Below are 19855 nucleotides of genomic sequence, written 5' to 3' on the forward strand. Positions count from 1 at the left end.
TAAATGTGCAAATCATAAAAGTTTACTTTGTAAAGCAATAAAAGGGACCGAGGTGTTAACAATAGAAAAATAGTTGAAGATGTGGTTAATGTGGTTAATAAAAACCAAAAAGAATAACAACAAAGATAACAATAAGATACCTGGCACTTGTGCCGTTTGCACCCCTCTGTGTTATAAAAAACAATGCAATTAGCAAAAATAAAAACTATTACTAACAATAAAAACAATACCTCCTGCTTGTTAAATGTGCGTATGATGTATGCGTGTATTATATGTCTGTGCTTGTTGTTATTATATTCTAAAAAACAATGATAATAAGGACATACGGAAAATAACAATTTTAAGTTGTTAAATAAAAGATTGACCATATGTAACATACCTTTCCCCTAGACCTCCGGACTTTTTAGGAGGACAGCCTCCCTTTGTGGATCATTATCCATATTATTATTTTTACTAAAAAGAAATGTAACATTTTAAGCTGTAGTGCTAAGAGGTTTTATCAACATCTATAATACAAAACAACAAACAGATAAAATTGGACATCTAAAATTATGTGACAGTGGATCTTCACCTATTTGAAATTTGATAAAGTTTTCCAATATCTCTTTAATATAAAATATAAATATAAAAACATACCAGAGAAAAATTAAAAATGAAACATGAATCTTTTTTATTAAACATATCGGATACACAGAACATCAGAATTATTCTTGGTCGCTTCGCATTGATTGATAATTTTTTGTTTGTTGACAAAAGATGTTGATAAGTTCGGGTATCTCATTAAATATTTCCGAATATCTCTTTATTATTGTGCCTAACAATGTGAAAAATATTTAAATACTCCCTTTATTTACTACTTCAATCTACAACAGTGTCTCTCACAATAAGTGAGAGACACACAATAACTATATAAATGTTTGTACAAAACTACTTTGAAAACACACCGACTGGGTCCATGCCCTGGCTTTTAGTTCATAATTAGCATGTAAGCAGTACATGTAGAAACACAAAAGGGTTCAACTTCTTTGCTGATTAGAAGTTAGTAATTACATATAGTTTTTCCACCACTTCGAATTTAAGTGACTTTACAAGAAATGTAAAAATCAATTTACTCTTAGGGAGCGTTTACATATTACTTAATCAAGTAGGGGGAGGGTGGTCATCGAAACTGCTTATCCTTGATTATGGGGGAGACGGGAGTAGTTTGATGGCATAAGCAAATCATAAAAAATTAACAGCATATTTTATCATGAGTGTGAAAAATATCAACTATCTAAAGCGTTTTTATTCGCCATATTCTATATCTTGCATATAAAATATAAAAGCAAAATTGTTAATATTCGTGTTTTTTTTACTGATTTTTTTGGTTTTTTTGGGGGGAGGGGGGTTAAGTAGATGTTGACGTAATTCTGGGAGGGGGTCAACCAAATGATTACGACTGATTATATGGGGAAGGGAGGAGTAAAAAGTAGGCGAAAAATCGATTAGGTAATATGTGAACACTGCCTTAACTGAGGATACTGTAAATGTCTTTTTAAACATTTTTAAAATTTAGTCACTCATTAAGTCATAATATTTTTATAAAAATTTATTGTGTTTTAAATAAACATGTATACGCTTATACGGTAATTACTTAACGAAGTGCATCACGTGAAGGTAAGCCATGGGACTTTGCACTTCACCTAAAAGAAAAAAGATGCATGTCTAAAACAGCATTCAGAAAAATGTTTTTACTGTTTTTTTAGGATTTAAAAATAGCTTTAGACATTCTATAACTTTGAAAATGCAACTTGTATTTATTAGCAAAAGAGTAGTATCATCAGCCCCATTTTTTACTTTCACACATGAAAATACATTTTTTTACTTTTTCAAAGTAATACAAATGACTCAGAGAATAATTACTGATAAGCATACTAATATATTTTTCTTTTACCACTTCACTAACTCCAAGACAGTCATTTTTAAATTAAGTTTTCCCCTGCACTTTTAAGATGCTATGAACCCTAATTATGGTTTTTTGATGTGCCTTACAAATTCGTAAGTCATGGGTGCACCAGATAGCAACATGTCCCCCATGGACAGTGCACGCCACTCTCATGTTGCACAAAAGGGCATTTCAGTACAATTTCTCTAACACGTCAACCTCTTTCACTTTGTACAACATGGCAGATAGATATAAAGTGCAAAATATTGAATTTTTGCTAAGCTTTTAATATTTGCATCAATGTCTACTACAATATTATATGAATTATGAAAGAATTTGACGGTAAACAATATTTTGAGAGTAACATTTCCCATTTTAAAAACCTTGCTTAGATTAGGGAACAATACTTACTCAAACATCATTAAATGCCCTTGCTCTAGAAAAAGCAACATACAACTGTGCATGAAAAAAGCATGGTCTGCCCAACATTATACCAAACTTTTCAAAGGTTTGACCTTGTGTCTTCTTTATTGTCATAGCATAAGACAGCATTAATGGAAGTTGTCTGCGACCCAAAACAAAAGGCATACCTGTTTCCAAAGGTGCAAGTTGCACCCTTGGAATAAGTAAACTGTCTCCAATAGGATTGCCAGTATGTACTTCAGCATCGACACAGTTGTCGTGAAGATATCTTACAATTACGCGAGTGCCATTACATAAGCCTTTATTTATGTGTTTTTTTTCTTTATAAAATAATAATGACACCCAATTTTAATTTAAGACATAAAGCATATCTGAAGGTGTGATACTATTTAAACAATTCTACCGGATATTGATTCCGTTTATCCTCATCATCACACACAACATCATGTGCACTGAGATAAAAAATTTTCTTCACCCGGCAACAAGGCCAACACCTTATCAATAATGATAAGTGAATCATCATTTTCATGTGTTAGTATTACAGATGATGCCATATCTTCTGGGTAAAAATCCCTAAACAAAGTATCAACAATACGTTGATTTTGTTGTAACACACAATTAGGTGGCACTTCAATTCCACCTTGAAATGGTGGTTGTTCCCGAACTGGTAAAACACTTTTTCCAAGTTGCAGAACCCATGTTGCAAATTCTTGTTCTTGGCCTTGTTCTTATGTTGTAAGTTAATTTAAATTATGCAACCAAGTGCCATAGTGGAGAACTTTTTAGGCACATATCAACAATTTCAGTTGGTTTTCCTATTCTTACAACAGCCAATAACAGTGAAAAATAACCACCTAAAAGAACAACTTTACCTCCAAATAGAAGTTCGCGGTTGAAAATGCCTTTAAGAAAACAAACATGAATAAAAAGCATGCTTAGGAATCATTGAAGATTCATCAAGTAAAAAAATATTTTTTGCCGTAGCTCAACAGCATAAGCAGACACCGAAGTCATGTTGCATGTACTGTATTCTAAAATAGGAGCTGGTAACCGAAACAACTTATGTATGGTGGTACCATTATTCAAAAGAGTTGCTGCTATACCAGTAAATGCAGCAGTTCCAACATTAAAACCGATGGCTAAAATTTTGGAAATAAGGTTATTATAAGTAAATGTTTTATTACTGCCACCAGCACCTTCTAAATAATACAAACGGTTATTATGGGCCGAACTGTTCGCAACATTTACAATAACTTCTATAGCTGCATCGGCCAGTGCTGTCTGTTCTTCAGTAAATTGAGCTCTCAGTTGAGAAGCTGTTCTCTACAGTCATTATTTTCAGGACGTGCCATTCTCTCATTGAGAACCCTATCTGCTTCATAGATATAAACTTGGTTAAAAACAAGAGTTTGGCCCTCAGATGGGTTAAAATACCCAACACGATGCCATATTTGACCGCAGATACGAAAGCATGGTGGTCCAAGGCCAGGGGGAGGACGAGGATTTGGTCCAAATAAGGTAAACGAAACTGCACTATTATACTTACGTATACTGACTTGAAAATTGCGTGCCTGAGCAGTATCACTATTTGTTAACAGTTGCCTTAGTTGCTCAGGGTAAGGAGACAAATTATCAAGTGCGACAGCATTTGAAACACTCTTCGTTTTCAAACTTTACAGCTTGACAATACCCACAATTTTTGTCCATAACAGCTAAGTAAAAAACATTAGGCAATGCATATTGACGTGCTACATTATAATATGGGGCATTTCTGCGAGCGCGAACATCTTGTCTTCTATTTGCAACCTGCTCGAACTTCTGCCTTTGTCGAACAACAGTTTGCCTTTCAGCATCTCGAGCACGTCTATTGGCAGCCTGATAACTATTTTCTAAACGATGTGCAGCAGCTTGCCTTTCAGCATCTTGAGCACGCCTATTGGCAACTTGCTCGTTACTTTCAGCATAACGAACTGCTGTCTGTCTTACAGCATTACTATAACGCCTGCTGTAGACTTGTTCAACAGTTTCAGTACAACGCAAACATGCAACACGTTGTGCAAGTCTACGTCTAGCTGAAGACACATCACTAATTGATGCACGTGGTATGAGATTTAACTGCACTTAATGTGGCAGTTCAGCATGTTGAGCTGGCATTTGGCCCATAATGATACCTACTAACCTCTGGTTATTTCCAGAGCGTTGCAAGACAAACCTACCAGCATTATTAAAAACCCTAAAACCACGTACAGGGTTGTTAGTGTTATTACTACTTTCTAATGGGTTTGACATTGGAGAAAAATACACAACCTAGTTACCACAAGTTCTGGAAAATAAAATAAGAAAACAGTTAAACTTTGTCGAGTACCTATTTCCGAATATTGTACTGCAAATTAAATAACACTTAATGGGACGAATAAGTTTGTTTTGTCATTTTCTTCGCAAACAGTATTATTATTCTTAAAAAGTTTAAAAGCTTAGCTAAAGATTAATTTGAAATTGCTTACTTTTTACATTGTTGTTGGTATTAACCTCCGTCGTTTCTTCTTTATCCTTGACAAAAAAAACTAAGAAAATTATCAACTGGTTAACTAGCAAGCTATATTGACAAATGATAGAAAACCTAATTGTAGTAGAAAAATAGGTTACTTACTAAAAATTGCTTTTAAAAGTGTATGTAGCTAGGCTAGCCATAACTTGATTATTTTGATAAACTATCTCTGAAGAAGTATCTCTGACTGCACTTTTAACTTTTATATTTTTCTTCACGCTTAAATCAAACTAGAGAACGTGTTACAACATATAAATTAGGTATTTCTTTGATATTTGTAAATGTATGTAGCAAGAAACCTACTTTCTTCGTTCACCTTCCTGAATTTCAAAAACTTACGACCGCTTTGGTCGTCTAGGGAAACTTTGATTTTCCGACGAATAAAATTACTTTATTTTAATCACGGGTTTTTTTTCAGCAAATAAACTGTTTTATGTTAATCACATGATTTAAAATGTGAACATACAAAAACTCACGGATTTTTCCGGCAAAAAAGACGTACACGCTTTTTTTCTTTCATAAGAATATGCTTTATAAGAATATATGAGTGGGATTTTAGGTTAAAAACAATAGGCCATTTGTTTAGAACAATAGAAAATTAGAAATTAATGATCGGCCTTGTTGGTATTTTGGTTATTTTTGTAAAAAACATGTAATATTTTCAGGTACATCAAAGGAAAATAAACTCATCCACTTTGCCTGTTACAGACATGCACACAGACACAGTCTCTGTATTCTTATATAGATTAGTTTATCATGGTAACATTTTGCGAACAAATTACTACGATTGACGTTTTATCAGAATTAAATGGCTGAAAGTTGGTAGCGGAGCACGAAGGCATACACTGGACGTCCAGAGGGGAGTTTAGCTATGACTACTACCAGTACTACGTTTGCCTTGCTACCCGAGGAAGGCAAAGAAATTCAGATAAAAGTACCACAAAAGTCTGAAATAATAAAAAAATATCCAAATATTGTGGGACTTGGGGTACTGGTAAAAGATATATTGTTGAAATAAACAGACCCTAATTATGCAAAAAAGCGTAAACAAATATGCTATTTGAGGCTTTTCTTAAAAGCGATTCCCTTAGATAACTTTAAGTGTACTACATAAAAAAGTAACATGTAGCTCTAGCGACATAGAAACTGAACGTCTAAAAATATCAAAATTCCTACTTCCTCTGAATGCTAATCCTTTATAATAATCCACTTCAAACTCTAGCCTCTATTTTATACATCCAACTTTACTTTATTACAACTAGCTCCACTGTATACTTCTTCTAACTTTGCTTTTCTACTTTTAACTCTAATTCTTCACTATATACTTTTGGGAGCCTTACCTTTACAATTTTTTCTCTTACTTCGGGACGAAGGGACCGTTCTGTTTTTTCTTTCTTTTGTGTGTCGATGGTAACCCTGTTTCCGAAGTCAAAAATATTAGAACAGACAGACAGACAGACAGACAGACAGACAGACAGACAGACAGACAGACAGACAGACAGACAGACAGACAGACAGACAGACAGACAGACAGACAGACAGACAGACAGACAGACAGACAGACAGACAGACAGACAGACAGACAGACAGACAGACAGACAGACAGACAGACAGACAGACAGACAGACAGACAGACAGACAGACAGACAGACAGACAGACAGACAGACAGACAGACAGACAGACAGACAGACAGACAGACAGACAGACAGACAGACAGACAGACAGACAGACAGACAGACAGACAGACAGACAGACAGACAGACAGACAGACAGACAGACAGACAGACAGACAGACAGACAGACAGACAGACAGACAGACAGACAGACAGACAGACAGACAGACAGACAGACAGACAGACAGACAGACAGACAGACAGACAGACAGACAGACAGACAGACAGACAGACAGACAGACAGACAGACAGACAGACAGACAGACAGACAGACAGACAGACAGACAGACAGACAGACAGACAGACAGACAGACAGACAGACAGACAGACAGACAGACAGACAGACAGACAGACAGACAGACAGACAGACAGACAGACAGACAGACAGACAGACAGACAGACAGACAGACAGACAGACAGACAGACAGACAGACAGACAGACAGACAGACAGACAGACAGACAGACAGACAGACAGACAGACAGACAGACAGACAGACAGACAGACAGACAGACAGACAGACAGACAGACAGACAGACAGACAGACAGACAGACAACGGCTTTATTATAGCTCATGTTAAGTTCATTAAGCTCGGAATAGCTTTATGAGGTGTTGTGACAACACTGCTTGATAAATTCAGAAAGAAAGTTACTAACAAATTATCATAATTGTTTTTTTGCAAAAGTCATTTATACCTTCTTGCAGCTGCTTCCAGCTTCATTAATTTTTCACAGGCGGAGTAGGAACGTTCGTTAGAAAGCAACAAAAGTTGTCAGAGATTCCGGTATTGGAAGCTTACGCCAAGGCAAATTTAACATTTAACAGGTTAAAATTTAATAAATCATGTTTACATTACTCTGGTATAAACTTTCTTTTCCTAGATGAAGTTTGTTGTAGTGATGCTTGCGGTTATTGCGAACGTCGCCGCTTGTAACACTTACTCAGAAGAAAGAGGTATGCTCAAACAGTAAATTTTTAGTGTTTAAAAACCAATCTTTCGTTGCAAAGTAGTAGTAGTCAACAACTGAGGCTACCCGGACAATTATTTCCAGACACTACGAAGTCGGTTCTGCTGTTTTTAAGGCTCTCAGCAATCTTGAAATTTCTTCCAAATACACACAACGGCATTAAGAAGGGATCGAATTACTTAACGACATTTAGTAAGAGTAGATACGACGGCTTCTTTGACATGCATTGGTCACTCTACCGACTAAGCTACCGATCCTCATATATTCGCGCTGGATTGTAGTAATGAAACTTTATTTACCTTTAGACGTCGAATCTCGTATATACCAGGAAGGATACAGAAATGGCTACGCTTACGCACAGTTATGTAAGCTTACCCGTAGCACAAAGTATTGCAATGGTTGTCGTGATTATCTGTCAAGCTGCTATTATGATGGCAATTGCGCTGGTGGAAAAAAATGCAGGAGAGGACTTTGGTCGTACTCATGCAATAACTAATTTCTAGCATTTGTGTATTGCGTATTTCCTAATTATGCTGAGATTTACAAATGTTTCTTTTTTGATCTCTTTCTAACCCTTGATATACTAGGCGGGGCAGGTTCCGCCTTCTGCTGTTTCTTGACAATAATTTTGTTTATATTTTTGTCCACGCTTTTGTCAATAATTTGTCAATGTTTTCCGGAGCGAACCGAAAGTGTAAAGCACGTTTGCTACGCGAAGTATAACAAGGCAGTTATTGAGATCCTCAAAATTTTCGTGTAAAAAAAACGGCCTTACTAGAGTTGGGAATATTAGAGATGTGAGTATAAAAGAAAAACAAAATACCGCTGAATTACACAAAATTGTTTTTTCAGTGTTGTATAGTCTGCACCACACGGTCATGGGTTAAAAGGCTTTTTTAACCGTTTATAAAGGCGCGTATCACCCCTATCGCAAAGAAATCAACATACACTTTTTTTGATTGGATTCAAAGTCCTGAAGGAGTTACGACTTTTACAAAATTTTGAAGATCCAAAAGTTACTAAAGCTAGAAATAATAGTACTTTAATTTCTTTAATTTCTTGTGTCGTTTTCTAGTCGCCATATTTAACGATTTCCTTGATCACTCATTCCGGCGAAGAAGTTGGTTGTCGCAAAATAATCGTTTTCGGTCGTGGGTAAACAGACGGTCTTACCTTTGCTTTTGAAAATCAATAAATCAGGGGCAAAACAAAACAACAAAGAAATCGTAGGTATATCCCTCTTCCTTGTGATAATTATTGTTTATCATGTGTTCTTCCATTTATTAAAATGTATGGCTAGAGTTAGTGCATAATCTTTTCCAATTCTTCAAACGGAGTCAAGTGCCCAAAGTGAGACTTAAAGATAGGTAAAAAAGTTTTTCCTCAATCAAGTGACTTGTTTTGTTGTTACTTGAACCTCATTACTTTAAAAAAAAAATTTATGCAAGTTATTTGCTATTACTTGAAACTACCCTTTCAGTTTAAAGAACTCCCTATGACCGGTAAAATATAACAACTACTGTAAGCTTTAGGATAGAAACTTTAAACTTACACCATATCTCTATTTTACCAATTTTGACGCCTAACAACATCAGAGTTTCAGGTTTTCTGCATTTTGTCATATGAAATAGGCAAAAAAACATATATACATGCATCAGGCAAAAATCCAACTTTTTTGTCAACATAATTTGTCTTTCAGAAACGTAAGGACGGTGAAGATGGATGTAATGGTTGGCACCGTAATTTATTAACTGATAGCTATTTTATTTCCATCCGGTTAATAGGAGGAATCTGTACCGTTCTTTGGCTACGAATCTTTAACGATTGGCTTTACACGGTACGGTATAACTGATTAAGTAACACCTGTAATAGTAGAAAAAAATGTAAACAAGAAAGTTTGGCTAAGAATCCCAAAAGGATAAAATCAGCAAACAACAACAGTTGTTTTAAATCTTCCAACGAAGTTTATCTGTTCACATTTCTAAATTAATGAAGCTTTTTTTTATAATATCGAGAGTTTAAAAACACATATTTTGTAGCTACATGCTTTTACATAACATCATAAAAGGAAAAACAATGTGATCTAGAAATGTTGATAACTTTAAATCTTTTTTGTAGATGGACGTATAAATGATTTTTCATAAAAAGATCAAATAGACTATGCAATGACTTATCACACGTTTTTATTTTTGTCTTTGAAAAATTAACTGTATGCGATCAAACCCAGATCTTTTTGTACTACCTAGCTGATGATGTATATCAGGTTTCTGGTGAGTTGTAGCAATGCAGATTCAAGAGACTTGTTGCGTGTAAGATTTGGTTCATTTTTGTTTTTTTGTAATCAGTTTAACTCATTTGTTGTTGTTTGATGAAGGTGACCATAAACAACCAATCTAATTTATCCACAACACTCTGCTGAAGGGTAATAATCTTAGAAAGACATTATAACGCAAAACCTTTAATAACATGTTCAAAATATGGTTAACGAAAAATCACTTTTAAAAATTAGTACCTTGAAAGGTGTCAAAAATACCTCCATCTGCTAAATATTAAAGTTTCCAGCAGCTCTCAGTAACAGCTCAATAACAGTTATTTAACAATATAAATAACTCCGCACATTATCTTCCTAAGTGCTGCAAAGATGATGCATGCAGCTTTTCTTTCCATCGTACATTTGTGGATTCCTTAGCACAAAATAAATTCTGGTAAAAGCTGTACAAAAAATGGCAATATGAGATCACTTCCAAAAGCATGAAATATAAGGACACTACCATCGCCTTTTCCAAAAGCTGCCATGCAATGAGGTAGAAATAATGTCCCAGATAACGTATTTAAAAAAAAGAAAAAGACGAATATATTTATAGAAAATGTTTATTTTTAAATCTTAAATGGGTGTTTATGAGTCGTATTTATCTCAAAAGTTCTCACACTGTAGGATTCGTGGCCCACATTTATATGATAATATTGGTTTTCATGTTTTCGTATTTAATGAAATAAACGTGAACTTGGTTACTTGGACGACGTTACTGCCATTATTATAGGTGCGATTATAGTGGTGTTTTTGAATAAAAAAATCCCGGTTATTTATATTGGTTTTTGGCTTACAAGTTGACTTATATAATTCCACAATTATATAAGTCCTGTCTTTTAACAAGCCTCCTCTGTTCTAATAAAACCAATGTTATAATGACCCTATCGACAATTAATCTCCTGCGGGGTGCTTACTTTGCACCATTTAGGATAGTTTCATTCTTTTAATAAAGATCGGTGCAGGATTTAAATATTTGTAGGATTTGTTAAGCTTGTGGTAACTTTAAACTTTTTATTCTCAGTAACATTATGATAGCCAACAAAGTTACCAAACATTTCCAAGCAGTTATTTCGTTCATTCAAAACAAATACAAATAAAACAACAATAGCAACAAAATATTAACTATTTTCCAGAATTTTATAATTACAAAAGGAGTTCAGGAGAGATTGTGTAATCGTTAACTCAATTTACCTAAGTATAATACAATTTTAAAGTTAATTATTAAATTATTTGGCAGCTTTAGATTCGGCTAACTACATGTCTTTACCAGGATTGGATTTAGTAATTACAAAGAAGTTCAGGAGAGATTGTAATCGTTATTTCAATTTACCCAAACAAACTACATAGCGCAGAGCATAGCAAACAAATTACATAGCACATGTGTCATAGCACAGAGCGAACATATTGATAAAATATGGCATGATTCTTGGTGGGCAGGTTTGTTTAAATCATACTTAACTGTTAATATTTCAAATTATGAACTGATAGCGATTTTTAACCGGTTTCTACTGAAATCCGTAGCGCTAATTCGCGAAACAGCCTTCACGGCAGGCTTTATACAACACGGTATGACATTTAACCTCATAGCAACCATAATGGTAGCTATAAATGTAAACAAATAAGATTGCAGGAGAATCGGTAAAACATAGCCAGCTACATACTTATAGGCTTAAAAACAAATGGCAGTACAACTGAAATTTCGAAACATCAAACCAGAAAAACAGTCATTTTAAGTCTTCTTAACAACTACGTCCATCCAATTCACGATTCCTATTAAGTGGTCACAAAAACATTTAAAGTTTAAAATCATATCACACGGCTTCATGTAAACAGCAAGAACGCATGCCAGACCTAATCAGTTCGAACAACCGTGGTAAACGTCTTTGCAAAATTTCAAAAGCGTACATCTATTTCATCATCAAAAATGTTAATAATTTTGAATCCATGTTTAATGGTGCACACATAAATAACTGCGTTTTTATAATGATGATTTACAAGCACAATGAGCAACAATCAAAATCGCGTCAAATTTCTGTGATTAACTCTTCTTTGACTTGTTTTGAAAGAACACACTTTGGTTGAAAAAACGCTTAAAAATTTTTATTTATAGATATTCGAATGTGGAATTGAATGTAAAATTGGATCGTGTATCATATAAAAATTGCGTGCCGCACCTTAACTCTTCCAATGACTAGTATGTATTTAAATGCAACGTGCTCAGCAGAAAATGTTTATTTGGAAGTCTAGTCAAATTTCTAACTAACGCTCTGTTAGGATAAAATAAACCGGAAATTCAAGAAGATGCAAATTTATATTACATCTAAGGGTAAGTATTTTTACAATAAAAATTCTAAAAATGCAAAATCCTTTTGCAAAGGACGAATGAAACTTTACAAATTATAGTTTAACAAAGCCACGTGTTTGCTTCTGTTAGCAATAGATTAAAGAAATAATATTCTGTGGAAGAAAAAAATGCTAAATTGGCGTTAACAAAAAGAATCTCCAGAATTTTGAAAAATGTGAAATTAATTAAATTTTTATTGAAATTTCGGAATTACAGAGACCTTACTGACTTTTTGTAATGTATATGCAAAAAAATTAGAAACGAGTTGGACTAACCTAAAATGCGAAATAAAATTCAGAAACATTCATACTTCTTTAACAAGAAATGCAGAATTTTGCAAGTATTACTATCGGCATATTTGCACACTTTATTTTGCGTTTTTCTCTTCTGCATTTATGATAACTTTTAAGTTGGTACTTAATACATTTAGTGAAAGTTCTGCTTTGTCGTTAAAATGGTCATTTTATTGTCAGTGTGTGAAAATAAAGCAAAAGCTGTTCAACAGATGGGTTTCCGATACGCGCATTAACAATAGAACTTTTAAAGACAATGCTTAGGTACATCTCTTTCTCCTTTGAACATCCTTGATTTCATAAATTAATGCAACTCTGAATGGGGTCCTCTACTAAGCAATATACTCCCATAATAACGCCGTAGAGGCGTCGGATAAATGCGCCCATAATTTAGAGATAAATTATCTTCATTTAAACTGTCCTTGCATAATGGACATCCAGCGCTGTATGTCGTGTTTGATGCTTTAATACGTATCCACTGAATTAGACAAGACTCGTGATAACCATGACTACATTTCAATAGAATTATATCCCTTCCTGGCATAAAATATTCTAAACATATTGGACAAGTTTCGTTTATTGCTCCCTGAGGAAGACATGAAATAAAAGTCTTTAACTGATTGAAGAAAACTGTCCTTCTAGCTTCACCATACATGGCTCTCTTTGCATTTGGGAGATACATACAATTGACATACTCTGCTTCCTTTCCAGCTGGCGTAAGACATATGCAACATTTAGATAATTTTACTTTAGTCTGAATGAAATATGATGGTATGACATCGTACGTTCCAAGCAGCATTTCTGTTGACGAAGTCAACTCGTGTGTTTCCAAATTTAAATTGCCAATCCCACCATCATGCTTAGTACACCGTTTCTGAAGTATTAATCCCTTGCATGAACAAATCATTCGGCATGGTAGAAACATGCTCATGAAGTACATACCACATAAAAATATAACAAGTGCGAACAGAAGAAGGACAAAGCCAACGGTTATTTGATCCGACATGTTGTCTAAATGAAAACAAGCAGCGGTTTGTAAACTTGCGCTAATTAAGATGTCAACAAAGTGTAGAAGTTCTGTGCTGTACAAGAAGGTATAGAGTAAAAGTCATTATTAATAAAAAGAATCAATAAATCACTATGGCAGTATATTAAAATTTATTAGCAAGCAGTTTTGTTTACAATTTTTTTCCGTGTTATTTAGTTCCTGCTTTTAAGTTTTAAGTTCATGCAAAAAATAATAATTTTTCATGCACATGCATAATAAATAATAAATTATTATAAACTTAATCTTTCAAGTTTATGTTTTATTTAGATATTTTTGAAAAATATCTTGTCACGCGAATGAATTCGGCATGCATAAAAATAAAAAAATGATTTCGGTAAAAGTTTGTTTGCGTTTGTCTGTGCAAATTCCGCATTCTCTTAATTGCATTTTTCAAACCTCTTAAAGTCCAGCGTATCGATTGGATAAAACTCATTGACAAAATACATCACGACAAAAGTAAATGAACATGAAGAAGCAAAAACAACACAAACAATATTTTGACAAGTATATGGAAAATAGAAAGCTCTTCTTTTATACTTGAGCAAAGTTATCCGGATAGATGAGTCAAGTTACTGAAAATGAAAACACTACTTTTAAAAAATTAACAGGATTTAGCATCAAAACGATAAAAAAAATAAAAACGGGAAAGTTTCCAAAAATGTTTTTCCCCGAATTCGTTTACATTTGTGCAAATTACTTAAATCTGTATAATTTTTTGTGGAGTTAAGCCAACGACCGAAGCGAGCTCAACGCGTCCTTTTTATTTAAGCGAGCGAAAATCTCTTTCACCAATGAAGTTATCTACTTGTGATCTTTAGTCCAGTTCTGCCTATGACCTTAAAATTAAAAAGTGTTTCACCCACTGGCGTATCTCAAAGAAGATATTTTTTGCGTAGTAGGTTTAAAGTGACTTTGCGGCGCGAATTGAAGGAAAAACGCAAACAATAAAACCAGCCAAGAAAGGTTTTAAAGTTTTGTCATGTTAGCAGAGGAAAATAAAAAAATATTGGTAAAGTTTCTCATTTTTGCGTGTTTTATGATGGCTTCTTAAATTAGGTTTACAGAAAAACAGTTTGTGCTTTAAGGACGGAAAAAGAAGAAATAAACTCAGGTTTGTAACAATATTACAATAACTTTCTTAGGTAAAGAACGATAAAAGATTTTTGCTTGGAAACATAAGGGACCTCTTTCCGCTCCGCAACGCTTTATATAGCTATTGATTAATGTTAACTGACAATAATGCATAAATCTGAAGAATTACAGTAAAATGACTAATAAGACGTTTTTATACGAGTGTACACAGATAAAACAATTCTGTTTTCAAACTATTAGTTTTTGTTTGAATCAGGATACTTTCTTTAAATCCGTATAAAAATAATAAAAAAAATATTTTTTAAAGGAACATCTTTACACTCTTTGGACAAGCATCAAATTAACGCTCGTCCACAGAAATTTCCATGCTTTTTAAAGAAGCAAGAAAAATGGATAAACTATAGTCTTCTAAGTTAAGCTTTTAAAAATTCTAAAGTTAGATAATAAGACGTTGTATATTTTTATAAGAAGAGCAGTACGTTCAATGTATAAGGAGAGAAATGTCCTTACCAAACTTGCCATGTTTCTTAATTATACGCCATTGAGGTTTTAGCCATAGTTATGTGCAAACTTTAAACAATAATGATTCATAAAGGAAAGAAAATGTGGATTGTCATATTGTACTTTTAACATTTGAAATTCTATTTATTTTTTTATCCTCTGGAAGGGTAACATGAGAACATACTTCCGGCGGATGGTTGAAAAGATTGCATTTTTATTAATGATGTCACTCCTAAATGTTTCTTTCACTCTTAAAGTAATTAGCTAGTTAATTAAGTTTCATGTACCAATAAACTATAGGCTCATAATAATATCAAGCTAAATGTAAAGCTAAATACTGAAATTATTGTTTTTTACTAATATGGCTACCAAATTTGATTACAAAATTTTAGGATATAGGGATTCCAAACAATTAAAGGTTACCATTGTTGTTCTTGTCTGTCGGATGCACAGATACATTTGTAAATATATTATCCACAAACCCACATATTGTTTAATTTACTTATCTTGGCATATCTTTTCTACATTACTTTTAGAGGGAAACATCCATTTAGGTTCTTTCAATAAAGTATATCCTGTGGTTAAATTTTTAGTTGTGCGTCCGACAGATCTCAGGTATCACTTGCTAGTTGCTATCGGAAAATTTTTGAATGAATTAGTGATAGTGTCTAAATTATTGACAACCTTTATCCCTTTTATTTGAAAAATGCGAAAACTTTGCCCTATATAACCGTAAACTAACAGACATTACACGTACAGACATTACACGTACAGACATTACACGTACAAATATTACACTTACAGATGTTGCAGATATTGTACAGATGTTTGCGCGTCCGACAGACTTAAAGGTGGCGATTATGCATAGCAATAACCACTTAGATTCTCTTTATCGATTAAATTGTGGAAGTAATCATGAAAATAATTTAGAATGATACAAACTCCTGGTGAAAAAGGTCAATAACACCGTTTACAATTTAAAGTTTATTGTGTGTTTTTTTTTCGTATTTCGAATTTAGAAATACAATGGACCAAACTGGATATGTATTGTTTTTATTATTTTCCACTTTCTTTAGTTTCTTGTACGTTGTTAATGTGCTGTTAATCAATTCAGCTTTCTTAAGGTACGCACTTGTAGTCAGTAATGAAATATACATTTCATTACTGAATATTTTGTTGGGCAAAAAATATTTTAGTTTTTAATAAAGTCAAGATGAAATAATATAAAAGGGCTGCGTAGCAATATTAACCAATTATAGCTAAAAACAATAGTCATTGGATCATTAGCTAGTTGTATAATATCTTATGCCAAACTTGTTAATATTTCGGCGGAATTTTAAAATTAAATAATATGAAATAGTTTCAGTAAACATTACAATTCGGAGTATTCAAATACAATATTGACGGTTTTGTCCATCTACACCGAGAAATATTATCCACCATGCGCTGCAGATTTTCTATTTAAAAACGGTTGAACATAGTTATCAGTTAATATTAGTTAATACAATAAAAACTGTTTTCTCTATTATATTGAGAAATATTACCCGAGGTCAAAAGTATAGACCGAACTTGCTTGGTCGATATGCTGACTTAGGGTAATAATTTCCCGAAAAAGATAGATAAAACAGTGTATCTTGTAATATAAACTTTTTGGAAAAGTAGGAAAAATATAGTATTGACTAGCTAGTCGAAATTGAAGTTGCCATAAATACACAGTTAATATCATAACTTTTATCACACTGCGACTATTAATAGCCATTAAATAACATTATTCACTACGGTTCTTCTAAAGCACCGGTCAAAAATTATAAACTGAACATCTGTTGGCAAAACGACTATTAAAGAACCTTGCGTCGCAAAATTTTATCTCAACTAACCTCGTTTTAATGCAATGCTTCAAGTTTTCGCTACCTCGGCTTATCATGAGAAGGCGATATTGAACAAGGTTTATTGGAGAATGTGAACTTCTACTCGTGGAATGAAATATAAATTGGCGTGTACCCTTCTGATGTTTAGACGAGAAGCGCATGAAAAAGGAGAACGTGTTTATACATGTATAAAGGCCGAAAGTAGAATGGTGTTCAACAACAACTTTAAGTCGTGAATAGTAAATATTGTGAACTGATGAAATTGTTTATGAATACAATTGTGTGACTTAATTTGAAGTTAAAACTATTATACCTGTGTTTTAAAACGCATCACTTATGTGAGAAAAGCTGTCTAGAAATTTAAATGCACGGAACAAGTTGCGAGCCACTTTGGGGTTAACGCCGTTAAGAACCTTTTCTACGGTTAAAAATGAAACAATAGTACAAAAGCTCTGATTGTGCGTCTAGTTAATCAGACATAAAAGTATTAATTTCTAATATTATAAACTTTACTACTTATTAAAGTGATTCTCACGACACAACTTACATTGCTTATTTTTAAATGGCTAGGTAAATATAAGCGAAGGTGAAAAATTTACGGCTGTATTTGATTTGTTTTGTCATAAAATAAACCTCATTAACACACATCGTTACTGTCTCTGAATCCTGATTTGATGACACAACAACAAGAACAGAAATATATCCTTCCACTAATCTTAAGAAAATATTCACCTTACCTACAGAAAACATTCCTTAGTGACAAGAAATCACAAAAAGTGAAAGAATTCATAAGAACTACTTCTCGTAAAGCTTGCTGCTTTGATGAAGTTATTAAAAGCACAGCAATCTGCAGGCCTAAAGCCTGTCTATTTACACAACTCATGTCTTTCTTTATATTAACATTTCAAGTTGATGTTATGGTTATTGTCATGTCTTAACACATCAAAATCGAATATAAACATTTGAATAGTACCTGGGAAAAAAAACTTTGATATACTCACCCATTTTTAAAAAACTCTACTAATATTATATATTACCAATATAAACAACGGGAATATTTGTATACAAGACGCAAAGTACTCACTCATGAAAGTACACTCAAAGTACTCACTCAAACTTTATGAATGTTTCGTCCTACCCATCTCATCAATTTTAGTACAACTAACGATTACGATCTAACTTTTCCTACCACAGTGTATCACCCATACGATTATTATTTTTACTTTTCTCAGTGTTTGTTCACAATAGTGATTTAAACAGTCTTAATTACTTTGTATAAAAATACCAAGCTTTAAATTTAATTAATTACTAAATTTAAGGTTAATTATATTTTTCCTGTTTTACATGTTTTGTGAAATCTTGGTGTAACAATACTTTGCGATTTGATAATTCCCGCGAGACTCGATAATACTGCGGCAAAGGCATTGCAGTATGTAGTTAAATTCCTTCTGATTATAATCTCTGTTATAAGATCCTCAATTGAATTAACAGAGGAACTAATTGTTTCTGTGTACTATTTATTTGAAATATGTATACAAAAACATTCGGTTTTGATTAAATGGGACCGTTAGAATAACACACTTAAGAAGTCTCTTGTGTTAATTATGTCTCTTATATTAGTACCGGTATTTTATCTGTATGTGCACGATAAAGAAAAGGTCGTATACGGGTTTAAAAAACAGCAAAGACGATATATTTTTGTCCACGTCGTTGCGAGGGACTATTTCCTTGTGCTAACCGAAGCTATAAGTAGCGAAAGACAAACTCTCGGAGGACAAATTTCCGTGGATTTCTCTGCGAGCTTATGACTAGTTGAAGAAAAAACACAGAAATATAAAGTCTGTTACCACTAGGTGTTCGCTTGTTATTCTTTTATCTCACCCACCCTTAGCCAAATTTCGATTCACAAAAGGAAATCATGAAAAAATAAAGTTAAGAACCAGAAAAAAAATAATATCGCTTTTGTAATTTTAAAATGGTGTCGTCGTTGAAGAGTGTACTCCGAGCTTAGCAAACCTATCCACAGATATCTATTCTTTTCCTTCTGCCAAGAGCATCCGAAGTAAAATCATTTTTGCATCACTATTTCAATTACAGATTAAAACAGAAATTGTTGATGAGGTTGTAAATCTACGCAGTGCTACTTATAAAATATTTACACACTTACTTACAGAGAACGAACCTTCAGCAGATCTTGACAAAAACTTTTTCCACAAAAAAAAACTTCTCAGTTTATGATCTTTTCTTTATTTTTGCGTTTTATAATATCGACCAAGTCAGTATTATGCAAACATATCACAACAATTAGTTTGTTTAAAAAGACGGAAATAATATTGATTTGAATCTCTACTTACTTTTAACATATAATTGATTATAATGACTGATGAAATAATAAAACCACATGAATTTTGTCACATGGCCAGTATGGAATAACTTTGCTAGGCAATGCATGCAAATGAGAAATTTTCATCAGTTAATGATTAATTTAAGTTCCAAACTCGACTGGCCTTTTTTCTAATAGTGTTTCCACCAATCACCTGTTTTCTTGTCCTTGAAATTAATGTGAAATTATTAGTAAATATATGATTTGTTTTGTAAAGATACAAAAGTTTAAAATCAATCCTTCTTGAATTGTAAATGTAGTAATTTCGAAACTTAACAACTTAAAAAATGGCTTCAAGTTTTTAATTTATATAGGAAAACTTATATTTCAGATGCATTCAGATAATAAAATAGACACTGACCAGTATTGATGTTGTATTGGCAAAAATACAAGGCTGAAGTTTTTGTCAGTGTGTGTAAAATGTTTAATCACTTCTATGGTTCAATTTCAAGGCTCCGTTAAGAGTCAGAACCTAATG

The 19855-nt window shown here is 33.3% G+C and overlaps 1 protein-coding gene across 7 annotated transcripts; it reads right to left on the minus strand.

Moving 5' to 3' along the window:
• Window positions 1–12140: 12140 nt before the first annotated feature.
• On the minus strand, window positions 12141–19317 carry LOC130647570 (uncharacterized). 7 transcript variants are annotated; one of them, XM_057453477.1, is made up of 2 exons: window positions 19166–19317; window positions 12141–13496 (listed from the first exon to the last, which is right to left on the minus strand). In XM_057453477.1, exon 2 carries the CDS (start codon window positions 13489–13491, stop codon window positions 12790–12792), a length of 702 nt encoding a protein of 233 aa, XP_057309460.1. In that variant the 5' UTR covers window positions 13492–13496; window positions 19166–19317; the 3' UTR covers window positions 12141–12789. The 7 variants fall into 7 exon arrangements, with proteins under 7 accessions (XP_057309460.1, XP_057309462.1, XP_057309457.1 ...); XM_057453479.1 differs by having other exon boundaries at window positions 19162–19308; XM_057453474.1 differs by lacking the exon at window positions 19166–19317 and adding an exon at window positions 18079–18238.
• Window positions 19318–19855: the final 538 nt, after the last annotated feature.

Source organism: Hydractinia symbiolongicarpus, chromosome 6 (genome assembly GCF_029227915.1).
Source record: "Hydractinia symbiolongicarpus strain clone_291-10 chromosome 6, HSymV2.1, whole genome shotgun sequence".
Lineage (NCBI taxonomy): Eukaryota > Metazoa > Cnidaria > Hydrozoa > Anthoathecata > Hydractiniidae > Hydractinia > Hydractinia symbiolongicarpus.